We start from the raw sequence: 12,703 nt of genomic DNA on the forward strand, positions 1-12,703 counted from the left end.
ATCCCTTTGAGATCTTCCACCGTTTGTTTCCGAATACAATGTTGTGACCTTCATCGTCCAATTGTCCTGTAGAGATTAAATTTTTTCGAAGAGAAGGAACATGCCTAACATCTTTAAGCTTCCATTCATTTTCGTTAGCAGTTTTGACAGAAATTGTACCTTTGCCGACAATCTCACAAGCTTCATCATCTCCCAAGTATACATACCCAAAATTACCTTTGGTGTAATCTTGGAAATGTTGCTTGTGTGGTGTCACATGGAATGAAGCCCCGGAATCTACTATCCAGGAATTAGACACATTGTCTAATGAGAGAATTAGAGCATCTTGCTTCACTTTACCTGCCACATTGGCCTCCGATGTTGGCTTGTTGTCTTGAAACTCAGTCTCCTTCTTCTTCTTGGACCAGCAATCCTTCTTGACATGGCCCTTCTTGCCGCAGTTCCAACATTCAAGAACTGACTTTGTGCGTGACTTGCTCCGCCTTGAGCGATCACGACCCTTTTGGTTTTTGAACCTCTCCTTAGGCCTTCCTCTTGTTTCCACTGATAGTGCAACACTTGATGATTCTCCTGTGCTTCTCCTTCGTATTTCCTCGTTTAGGAGAACACCCACAACATCATCAAACTTAAGAGTATTTGTGCCAGAAATAGAATTACTTACAACCATCACAAGGTTGTCCCAACTATCCGGTAGAGATGATAGTATAAGGAGAGCTCGCACTTCGTCATCGAAATTGATTTTCACCGATCGAAGTTGACTTATGTTTGTGTTAAAGTCATTTAGGTGTTCTGCAATTGAACCATTCTCTGCCATCTTTAGATTGAACAAGCGCTTCATAAGAAATACCTTATTGGATGCCGATGGTTTCTCATAGAAGTCGTCAAGTGACTTCATCAAGTCCTCCGTGGTCTTCATCTCCGAAACATTGAAGGCCACCGTTGATGCCAAGCTTAACTGGATTGTTCCCAGTGCCTTTCGATCAAGGACAATCCATGCTTCATCTGCCATTGTTGCGGGCTTCTTCGCAAGACCGCCTAGTGGCAAATAGAGGTCCTTCTGGTAGAGATAGTCTTCAATCTGCATCTTCCAATGTTGGTAGTTTTTGCCGTTGAACTTATCAATCTTGAGCTTCCCTTCCTCCGCCATAACTCCCACTCAATTCAAGGAATCCTTTCCTTGGGATAATTTAGCTACGAGCAAACCTTGCTCTGATACCAGTTGTTAGGAAATAAGACGTAGCTAAATAGATAATTGAGTAGATTACTTAATGGAGAGAGACAAATTTACATACACGAGATTATAGAGCAAAGAGAGAGAGAGAGAGAGAGAGAGAGAGAGAGAGAGAGAGAGAGTACACACGATATACGTGGTTCACCCAATGTGGGCTACGTCCACGGGAAAGCAGCCACTCAATGGCTTTAGTACTTCAAAACAAGAAGTAGTTTACAAAGGGATTATACCCTTAATGGAGCTCCTGCTTTGCTTCACTCTCACCACCTCACACTCACCTTGTTGCATCAACTTCACACTATGAAATGTGTGTAGAAATGGCCTCCTTTTATAGGCCAAAAGGGCTGCCCTCTCTTATGAGAGGCAGCCACGTGTAGCCGCCCTTGTGTGAATAAGTCCAAATGGGACCCTCCAATCCGCCCATGTGTGGCCGCCCTTGTGTAGACAAATCCGCTTTTGAATTCGGCCACCGGCCACCGGCCATTGACTACCGGCCAACCGACCGCTTTCCGGTCGCCGTCCGCCGGTCGCCGTCCGGCCATAATATTTCGACGAAAAAGGAATATTCTGACGAAGCAAAAAATGTGGCCGGTTTGCTAACTTAACCAATATTCTAGCTTTTTCTCCCCTGGCACTTCCCCATATTAAATGATCAGTTTAACATGAGAAAATCATTTAGGAGAATTAGATATTGATTATTATGACATGGATAATTGAAGAAGTGAACGTTGAGCTTGATTTGAGTGTCACCAAATTTCAGACCCATATTGGAAATCATTAGAAACTATATGAAGTTCATAATGGTCACTAAAGGCGCATTAAGAGCGTGTCTTTTTGGGTATCCTGTCGTTAATGAGTATATGGTCCGACCAATACATGGATGCCACATCATAATGGGTATAACTTTGAGATGTGCAAAGAGTGGAGCATTCACGACTTGAATTAGAATAGCTATGAGGAGGGTGTGCAACCTGCGACTATTCCTTCACCTCTTGCATGCACAAAGCTCTCTCCTACATACACATCCCTTGCATTGCCTTCACCAATAGCTACTACACAACTCGACACACTTTCTTGGATTGCATCACCATCAATCAAGTGAGTTCTCTTTATCCACACAGAGCTTGTCATCGCAGAGTTCAACAATGGTGAAAAGAGGCATCATGTCTTCTCAAGCTATGTAGGTAGCGATCAACAAACAAAATCAAGAAATTGTTTAGGTACAACAAGGTTTGGTGCTAGTAGAATCACAACACACAGTCCCTCACCATAACATCAACAATTACGTATTTCAAGAAAGGGAAAAGGAACTATTACAGGCATATGGCATACTAGTGATATTGGAAGCCACCAAATTACCCTTTGATGACATTATCCAGTAGGTCATTGATATGTTTGAAGATGACACTAGTACAATAATCATCAATGGCAGAAATCTTCAGATGACTGCTGTAGCAATCTCACATGCATTTAGGTTACCCTTTGACCAGAAACCTCAACCATCCACAACAGACACTATCAACTCATTTTTGAATGAAACCGCTCAATCTAGAAAGAAATGCAAAGGTGCTGATCAAGGAATCCCAATCTCAACACTGGAAAACAGAGCAACTTACAAGTTCGCTAATGAGGCCAACAATTTGAAGAATAACCCAACATATGTCTTTGACAATATGTTCGTGTCCAAAACTATGAACATTAAGGCATCTATCAAGCTCGTTTCCATTCTATTAAGTAATGTAGTGACACAAATAGCTAAGGTGAAGACAAAAAACTTGTTTAAAGCATGGTATGTGTGGCAATTTCTCAGCTGGGAAACCAATTTGCGACCACATATAAAAGTCCAAAATGTGATGCTGAAGATCACTTGACTAGAAGTTCGAAAGAACCAGATTAGTGGTCTAGAGTCCCAGACAGAGCAAACAGCTCTTGTCACAGTTGGGACCCAAAGGGAGTTAGGCAAGCACCATTTGAGCTGGTCACAAAGAAATCAAGACTAACCAAGGAGTTCTAGGACCAACTTAGTGCTCGTACTAAGAAAGTTATTGCCACATCACTTGAAAAGAAATCAAAGAATGAAGGGGAAAAAGCTCTAGGGACTTCTACTGAAGCTGCAATAGTGTTACCTAGCACTACACTATAAACGACCATTGAGTTGTAAAAGAGTCCAAATCAGGCGACAACTGAAGAGCCTACTATTATAACATCCACTAGTAGCAAAACTTCAGTAGATAGGCTCCAGACACTCCAGAAGAATAAACTGGTGGGCAATGTTGTTATTGTTGCATCGTAGAAACTCCCAATACCATATAAAGTCCCATTACTTACATACAAAATGCATAACTCAAATCTAGAAACCATCACAAATGGTTGTGTGAAACTATCTAGACACGGTGGAACATGATTGTAAATGCTATCAGACAAATGATGGAAGCACAATCTTCAGGTAAACAATCTGGCATCACATGTCTACAAAATCAAGCCAGAAGAACAAAAGAAGGAAATCCTTTCACTGAAAGGATATCTAATTGATGCAAAATTTCCACGTGAATAGGGCTAGAGAACAATCAAGGAACTCCAACAATAGGTGGAGCAGCTGAAAGTCCAAAATTCTCCCTGTTTTGGCTCCACATTGAATGCCTTGTGGTTGACTCGGCTGTGGTGAAACGCCGTTTAGGACAATAATAGGAGTTTGTGGGTGTGGGAGACTTTATGAATGGATCATCGGTGCTGCCATGGCAACCCCTCGCACCTACAGCTACAGATTTTGAAATTTACATCATCGAATTACAGCATGTGCCAACCCTCTCTCTATGTCTTTACATAGAAGATTTCTATCACCCAAAGTGGCTATCCCCGCCGCCCCCTCCCTACATAATTTCTAATCTCGTTGTGAGACTCGGCTCTAATTCAGATTGTTCCTACGTCTCTCGCACTGAACGTGCGGAGGGCCGAATTCTCGTCAACCAATGATTCTGTTGGGGTCGATTGAAGGTGAAACACGGGAAGCTCTTTACGTGGCCTACATTATCAGGTCTTTCTGCTAAACACCGTCCTCACACGCTCCCCTATCTCACCATGGAAGCATCAACTGCTACTTCGCCAGGTGCTCTCTTTCGTTGCAATTTTCGGCTGAAATGATTTGGGACGGACACGGACACACACACACACACACACACACACACACACACACACACACGTGTGCTATGTGGGCGCAACACACACATGCATGCACGCAGGTGAAACGGGTCACAGACAGTTCACAAATACATCATGCTTTATTTCTGTTACTCTTTCGTTGGCGGTTAAGCCATTCGAGGATCATGCATGCCATATTGAATTCTCAATGTATTGCATTTGAATGAGATGGTTTATGTTGCTGGTGGCATGTTATCTTACCATGCCAATATTGCATAAGAGATAAAATACAGAAGTATCCTAGAAGCAAAGCCAGAAAGCCAGATCTTTTCTCAGTTGTTTAGCTTGAGACTTACACCAATACATCATGTTTTGCATGAGGCAGAACTGCTGGTAAATGGGCACCTTTCAGAGGAAGAAAAAGACTTCGAAGGAGAGGGGATTGCTACTTCGGTACAAGAGGAGGGTGGGCTAAGTGAGGCAAGGAAATTTGACTGGAATGCACATTGGTATCCAGTTGCAGTTGTGGCTGACCTTGACAAAAGGGTACCTACGGCGGTGAGAATTCTGGCAAGAGACTTAGTGGTGTGGTGGGATAGACATGGAAAGACATGGCAAGTTTGGGATGATAGGTGTCCTCATAGATTGGCACCACTTTCAGAGGGGCGAATCAATGAAAAAGGAGAACTGCAGTGCTCGTACCATGGTTGGTGTTTTGCTCCTTGTAGCGGTGACTGCACCTGCATCCCACAAGCATCAAAAGATGGTAACCCGGTAAGGGTGTATTGGTTTTCATGGATGTGCTTTGCTGCAATATTTGAGTTTGTTTCAGCTCGCACCGGTTCCCTCTTTTAGCTGGTCATTTGTAAACTCCTAGTTCTGCCAGTAAAGTCTCAAAGGTCTTTTTTGTTCTATTCACCATTTTGAATGAGATCAAGAGCACCTTCTGTTGCACAAACTATTTTGAGTTCGTGAGTCTGGAAATTGATCGCCTATGTTAAGCTTATCACGTAAGGGTCAACACCCATCTTTACTATCATGCCTGGAGCTCTCTTTTGCCCTCAATGGAGGAAGCGAGCAATGTGTCGTTCTGTAAGCTTTATTCTCAGTATTGAGGCAAACATGGCTTTGACCTCTGACAATTGTTTTGTGGCGTAGGTGTGGAAGTCAAAACGGGCATCTGCAGCTGTGTATCCAAGCGTTGCTCAAGAGGGGATACTGTGGTTTTGGCCCGACACAAGACCAGAATTTCAGGGGATAATGGACACAAACCCTCCTCCGTCACTCCCTGCTCTTGCTGATCTCACTTTTACAGATGAACTTGCTTCACGAAATTTGAATTATGGGTTGGTGCTTTGATTCTTCTATCATGTAATTTGGAATGCATGATTTTGGTGGCATTAGTGCACAGCTCTATAATCAGGCAATATGAATGTTCTAACTTCTGCCTGATACGGGTGTTTCTTTCTTTTATTTGCAAATAATCTGAACGCCAATTGGGATTAATTTGAGCGCCTAGTGTTTGGAGTGCTTGACTGTGTGTGTAAGGTTGGGGCTTCATTCCCAGTAGCAAGTGATTGGTGGGGAAATTGTGCTGGCAGGTATGAACAATTGATTGAAAACTTAATGGATCCAGCACATGTGCCATTTGCACATCATGGCCTTCAGGTATAATGTGGTGGTGGTGTTTTGTGCTTATTGTTGATTTTCTTTCTTGGCCTGCCTAGGGCCTTGCCATTATTCTGTTCAACCGACTTTGTGACAGTAGTATATAATATTTATTGCTATTCATCTCCTTTTTAGTTGGTTGATCCCTTATGTCTTATATTTATGTTAATCATGAGACAGGCCATGGTGAGTCCTTTGACCTTGTTCGAAAAGTTACACTTGAAACATATCGATGAGTTCAAATAGAAACTTCTTCTTTTTATAGGAGTATGTTTGTCTCTTGATTGTGCTTTGTCTGCAATAAGTGCTCTGTTTCTTCTTACAGCTTGTAAGCTCAGATTTGTCTGACCTTATGAAAGTATATTCTCTTTTAGGCTAATATAGATTCTGTCTCCAGGGTAACCGGAATATGGCGGTGCCTATAAATCTCAAAGTTGACAAGTTGGAAAACTCGGGTTTCACTGGAATGGCTGCTCGAGGCCCTGCGGTCTTTACAGCCCCTTGCATCTTTACCATGGAGGCACAGATTCCTGGTAAACCAACGGTAAGCTTATTGATACATCTTGTTGTTAAGAGAGAGTCATTCATTGATCCCACTTTCCTGGTTCAAATTTATTGCCTTTTCTTTTGTCAACAGAAGAAGGGAGTTCCAAAGAAGGTGGTGATGATCTTTATTTGCATCCCAGTATCTCCTGGCCAAAGCAAGTTAATATGGGCATTCAGGAGAAATTTTTCCTTATGGATGCAAGTTCTGATGCCTCGATGGTACTTGCATATTCGGCAAATGCTTGTCTTGGATTCTGATCTTTATCTCCTGCATGTGGCTGTAAGACACGATTCAGAAATTTGTGCCGATTATCTCTTTGGAATTGAGTAGCAGTTAGTTAGAGCTGTATAATATTTCAGGAGCGAAAACTAGAGGAAGCAGGAAGCAGAAAGTGGGAGACAGTTTGCTATGTGCCAACAAAGTCAGATGCCTTTGTGATTGCATTCAGGAAGTGGTTAAGAGTTTATGCTGGAGGGAAACCTGATTGGAATGGTCGGTATGATGGCCTCCCTCCAACTCCTCATAGGGAGATGCTCATGGACAGGTGCTCCTTTGCTTTATTTTTGTTTTAGTGCATGAAATACAAACACATACAGACACATGCACACACGCATGTATAGATATTCATTTACTAATCTATATTTATCATATAATGGCAATGGGAGTAGAGGTGCCAGGTGTCGTAAATTGCAAGCTGAAGGCTAAATTCGAAAGCAAAACACGGTGCCCGTTAATGTTGCTCCTCATTGTTAGGCTCCATAATCAAAGGCCAGCTGAATGGTGGGGAAGCAGAGAGAGAGAGAGAGAGAGAGAGAGAGAGAGAGAGAGAGAGAGAGAGAGAGAGAGAGAGAGAGAGAGAGAGAGAGAGAGAGAGAGAGAGAGAGAGAGAGAGAGAGAGAGGAGGAGGAGGAGGAGGAGGAGGAGAAGAAGAGTTTTAACGTCGTAGGAAACTATCCCAAGAGACCTTAAAGATCTAGCCGACGAGGAGTTGAACTCAAGACCTCTTATTCAAGAGGGAAATGGCACGGTAGAGTCTAGACAGCAGCCATCTGGCCATGGCCAGATCTGTCAATTAGCTTCAATATTGATTTCGTGGCCAGCTACGAAGTCAGAGAGTCCTTTCACAGCTCCCGCACGGTAGACTATAGTGGGTGAGCATCTTCACGTAGATCTCCTGTACGTATGGTCGTGGTTGAACTTCTTCAGGTCTATCGTCTATAGTGGGTGTGTAGGCAAGAGAATATAATTTTTGTCTTTGAATTGAGCCACCGTCGTCATTAATTGGTTCTCTGTAATGCAACTGCTCTGTAGTGGCCGCTCCGTTGGTGACACAAGTTTGCACATAGCTTTATGAGTACATGGCCAATGGCGACCAACTTTCTCACGTAAAAAGACAGAGAGTGTAACAATGTCAATCTTTGTAAATAAGCAATGTATTTACTCAAAAATAGTTATTCATTAGTTGTGTGCACATTAGAATAGTAGTAGTAGCTCTAGTGCCTTAGGTGTCCCTATATGCGGGCTAGAACACCTCAGGGAGACCCAAGCAGAAAATACCTTGAGGTCTTATAGATTGGGAAATCAAGCCTTCAAAAAGGGGGTAGACAGTAGCTTCAGATTTTAGGCTGAAAAAAATTACGCATGTTAGTGCGAACACAGGAATGAGATGGGGTGCTTAGAACAGTGATCCTAAGGCTTTCGGATAAGCAAGTTAATTAATTTTAATTATATGTGCCCGGGCAAATGGCCGGATAAGTAATGTAGGAGCAGTGCCTGTGTGGCATTGCGTCAAGAACCTTTAATGTTCTCATGGGTAGAATTAATGTTAACATTTGTGAGTTAGTTGCATATTTTTTTAAAGTGACTTGTGAACTTTTAAGTTGAAGGGTTTTAAAGTTTTAAAGTAAGTGTGTCAAGTGGCACACTTACCCATGCAAGCTCTCTCTCACCCTCCCTCATCCCCTAGCGCCTCCTCCTCTTGCTCCTGTCTAGTTAAGTTCAGCATCTCTCTCTCTCTTGGGAGGTCGGCAGTGCTTCTACCCCCCCTATTGTGAGCATGCTCTATGCGATGAAGCTCTTCATTAGAGCTCGAGAGCAGCCCCTGTCACAAACTGCTGACGTGTCAAGCCACTGAAGAACGGAGCCAACATGCAGATCTCGGCGAACATGCAGATCCCGGCGGAGGGGCCTAAACCTAAGAAGAAGCAACAGAAGAAGTTTTACCAACTTATAAAGACTTGCCGTGTGGCCTATTTCTAAAGAGGAGCTCTTGCCAACTTATGGGACCCCATCCGATGGGGTCGAAGTGACCTAAAGACATTAAAATCAAGCGTGACCAATGCGCTCACACATAGAGGATTTGCGTAAACTGCGTGTGACGTGGCAGTACAGAGGCCCGTAAAACGCACTGACATGTTGACGTGGCAGACTGTACAGACGTCCGCAAAATACATTGACATGCTGACGTGGCACCTGTTCGGATTTTTGTAATTTGTGCCAGTTGCTTTTGAGTTTGAAGCTTTTCATGGCCAAGTGCCTTTGAATATGAGCGAAGGGCTCATTCTTTGGCACGCTCTCGCGCAGAGGTGCAGAGGATGGAATACCGGCGTTGTACTGAGTTCAAGCAATATAAAGAAATACTGAAAGGGGTGCGAAGTTTTTGGGCTAGTGCTCTCTCTGGGTGAAACTCTGTCACTCCCCGTCTCGTATATCGTCTCTCTTTCAGTTGAGTTGTTATTTGAAGCTCTTGAAGTTGTTCAGTCTGTTCTTTTCCGTGGGCACGTGGTGCCCGTCCCTGTGACAGTGGCATCAGAGCTTCAGGCGTGCGCTTTTTTGAAAGCATAATGGTCCTACCAAAGAGGAGACAGAGGAAGTTGGTGCTTCCACGAAATTTATTAAAGGAGCTTCGTGTCCTGACCCCGAACTTATTAGCCACTCCACCCTTACTCCTTCGCGCATCGGGCGCGCTCCCGTCCATCGCTTTGTCTTATAGGGCATAAGCCATAAAGATCACTTGCAAGAGAAGGATCAAAGATCTTTCAAGCCGTTGTTTTTCTCTGAGGCAGTGCCATGCAATGGCGGCATAGTTACAGGGGACGGAGCCTAGGTACGGGGGACGCCCTGTTCCGGGATGGGGACGGGTGGGGACGGACGGCAAATGGCCTGGAGAGTGGGAACGCAGGCAAAACGTCATGGAGACGGGAGGGGACTTTTTTTTAAATTTGAAAAACTGATCATTTCTAGTGGCTAGTTCCTCTCCAATAGCCATATCTTTGAACTTTGAAGCACCCCAAAGGGCCTAATGGCTATAAAAGCCATCTTTTGGGTCCTCATTTCTTCATTTTTTATTAGCACATTTGCGCCTATATGACTCATGTTCTTTGGTCTATTTAGTGTAAATTTGTGGTCAAATTGATGCTCTTTGTGTGTGGTATCTGTGTAGGTCAAAAAATGCCAAAAAAAACCTTTTTTTAAAAATATTTTTGCCGTTCTGATCCCATCCCCGTTTCCTGACTTTTGTCGTCCCGTCCCCGTTCCCGACCCCGACCCGCCGTCCCATGTAACTATGAGTGGCGGATGTCTACAGCTACAAAGCCGCACATGCCAAGGACTTGGCAAGCTTTCTCCCTGAAGCTACATGCTTTTTGACATCTTCCTTCACAGTGCATATTCTGGCAAAGTGGAGTATCCTAAAATGCTTGCCATGGAAATCCTAGCAGATTACAACTTGAAAATTTTGGACATCTGGCAATAGGTGTCTCTTCTCGAACCTTGGAGGCCCAGTGTGATTGCTATAGCTTTGGACTACTATCACCACCACAGGAACATTGTTTGTCCAAGCCAGTTTCGACAATTCAAGAGTTTATAGACCATGCTACGGTCGGCTACAACCTTATAGAAGAAATCTAACCCTGATTTTGGTGCAGGTGGACAGAAGCCTCGTCGACTTTCGAGCTTGATTGATGTCGAGATTGCTTTTTAAGTTTGAATTTTGTCCGAGAATCTGTTTGAAAACTTGTTTGGTGATCCTATTTGGAATTTGTTTGAAATGGATTATATCTGTTTTTAACCTGTCTTGGTGCGGATTTGAATTCTTTGACACTGGTTTGAATACTGGTTTCAATGCTTGGTGATTTACTTTTGGGTGGAAAAGTGAGAAATGATGTTTGAGAATGCTTGCACATACTCATGGCTCGGACCCTTGTAGATTATTTGCGGGGGGGAGTATTGAATGTTTGAAAACCAATGAAAAGTGCTATTTTTACTCATGGCCCGAACTCTTGTGGTGGGGGAGTATTAAGAAGTCTGAGCAATGATTACTCTCAGCACCTCCAAACGACACAGGTTGTGGTTTGGGGGGCGTTTGTGGTTGTAAAAGGCCTCTACATCTCATGGCTCGGAGCTTTTTAGGTTATTTACGGGAGGAGTGATGAGGCAGTCATTGAATAGCTCATGGCCCGGACCAAGATGGTTATTTGCGTGGGGAGTGTTCATCGGCGGCGTTATGTGCATATGTGAGCATTTGTGTTGCATTGTGATGTGTCAAGCACCGATTATTTCTTATTGGATGAGATTTTTCTGGGAAACCAACGACCCAATATATCAAGAGCTCCAATATGAAATGAGAATATACTCCTTATTGGATGAGATTCTTATGGGAAGTCAACGACCTAGGAAATCAAGAGCTCCGATTTGGAGTGAGAAAACCGATTTGTCCCTTGGAATGACCCTCGGAAATTTTTGAGCTAACTTGAGTTGTTTTGCAGATATATGGTAATTGCGGACGATTACTTTCTTTCAAGGAGGGATGTCACAAAGTGTAACAAACTTGGATACCCCAAGTAAAGATTCTATTACGACACAACAAAGATTCACTTCAAAACAGTTCACAAAATTGACATGGCCCGACGTAGTTTCGTGCCTAGAGGTATTGGCCCCAAAGGCTGGTGCCCCTTTCGATGTTTCTTTTTTGTATTAATCTGTGTTCGAAGTACAAGAGAGCAGGTAGGTGCTCACTCTCAGACTCTACGTCCAGATGCTCTGAGAGGTGAAGCTTTGCCCACTTATTTAAAGGTACAAGGGATGCCCAAAAGCATGAGCCCCAAAAGCATAAAACGCAAAAGCTTTTAATCTCAAAAGCAATTGTCCCAAAAGCTGTCATAAAAATTAGCTAGCGCAATTTACAGAAATCTGTACAGGTTGCCACATCGTCAGCTAGCGCAAAAAGAGAGATTCCGTACAGTTTGCCACGTCAGCTTACCAACGCATTTTGCGGGGGTCCGTACTGTTGCCACGCGGCATTTTTACCGCTGCCGCTGTGTGTGTGTGTGTGTGTGTGTGTGGAAGCTTGCCACGTCACCAGTTTGTGACATACCCCCCTCTTGAAAGAATTGTAATCGCCCTCGATTACGCCTGCAAAACAGAGAGGCTATAAACTATCGTAGCAGACACTGACTGTTAGTACCGACGCACTAGGAAGAAGAAGAAGAAGAAGAAGAACTGGGTACTCCTTCAAATCGAACACGCTTCTTCTGTTTCTTTGCCTTATCAAAAGTCGACTGACGACCCAATTATCCCGGGAAGTCAGTGCCTTTCTTCTGCTTTTTGCCGTGCTTTTTAGCTTTGTTTTGCGCGTTAAAAAGCTGAGCAATCCGTGCATCAACCACCTCTTTTAATTCCTTCTTTGAATATTCCTTGTGAGCAGAGGGTTTCTTGAGAGCGCGTATGCACCTCCTCCAAAGAGGTCTTGCTCATATATTTTGCGATCTTCGGGTCCTTGGCAAAATTAAGCATCATCTTTGTTGCATCGTCGATCAACTGTCGACGCTCCATCTCTCGACGCTCCGCCTGAGTAGGCCGAGGCGGGCCATACTCTTCGCGTGAATCTTCGTTGTGATCCCTTCCCGCATCTCCGGAAGCAGAGGGAGTCGGCTGATCCTTGCTTGAAGCCATAGGTGCCGCGGAAAAAAAAATTGGGATCGGATTTCCCGTAGAAGAGAAATCGGCCGTGCTCTGATAACACTGTAACAGACTTGGACACTCAAGTCAAGAATCTACCACGACAGCACCAAATAACCACTTCAAAACAGTTCAGAGTTCACAATTGATTTACACTGGCC

At 43.7% G+C, this 12,703-nt stretch overlaps 1 protein-coding gene across 2 annotated transcripts in view; it reads left to right on the forward strand.

Annotated features, from left to right (window-relative positions):
* Positions 1-4,178: 4,178 nt before the first annotated feature.
* LOC147437262 (protochlorophyllide-dependent translocon component 52, chloroplastic-like) overlaps positions 4,179-12,703 on the forward strand; it is a 36,635-nt gene continuing 28,110 nt past the window's right edge. For both annotated transcript variants that reach the window (XM_086486841.1, XM_086486842.1), the window contains exons 1-7: positions 4,179-4,337; positions 4,755-5,143; positions 5,528-5,715; positions 5,971-6,037; positions 6,435-6,581; positions 6,675-6,863; positions 6,944-7,128. In XM_086486841.1, the coding sequence (XP_086342967.1) occupies positions 4,310-4,337; positions 4,755-5,143; positions 5,528-5,715; positions 5,971-6,037; positions 6,435-6,581; positions 6,675-6,863; positions 6,944-7,128 (1,193 nt within the window). In that variant the 5' untranslated portion in view covers positions 4,179-4,309. The remainder of the gene's footprint in view (positions 4,338-4,754; positions 5,144-5,527; positions 5,716-5,970; positions 6,038-6,434; positions 6,582-6,674; positions 6,864-6,943; positions 7,129-12,703) is intronic.

This window comes from Adiantum capillus-veneris, chromosome 17 (genome assembly GCF_014529385.1).
Source record: "Adiantum capillus-veneris isolate H3 chromosome 17, ASM1452938v2, whole genome shotgun sequence".
Taxonomy (NCBI): domain Eukaryota; kingdom Viridiplantae; phylum Streptophyta; class Polypodiopsida; order Polypodiales; family Pteridaceae; genus Adiantum; species Adiantum capillus-veneris.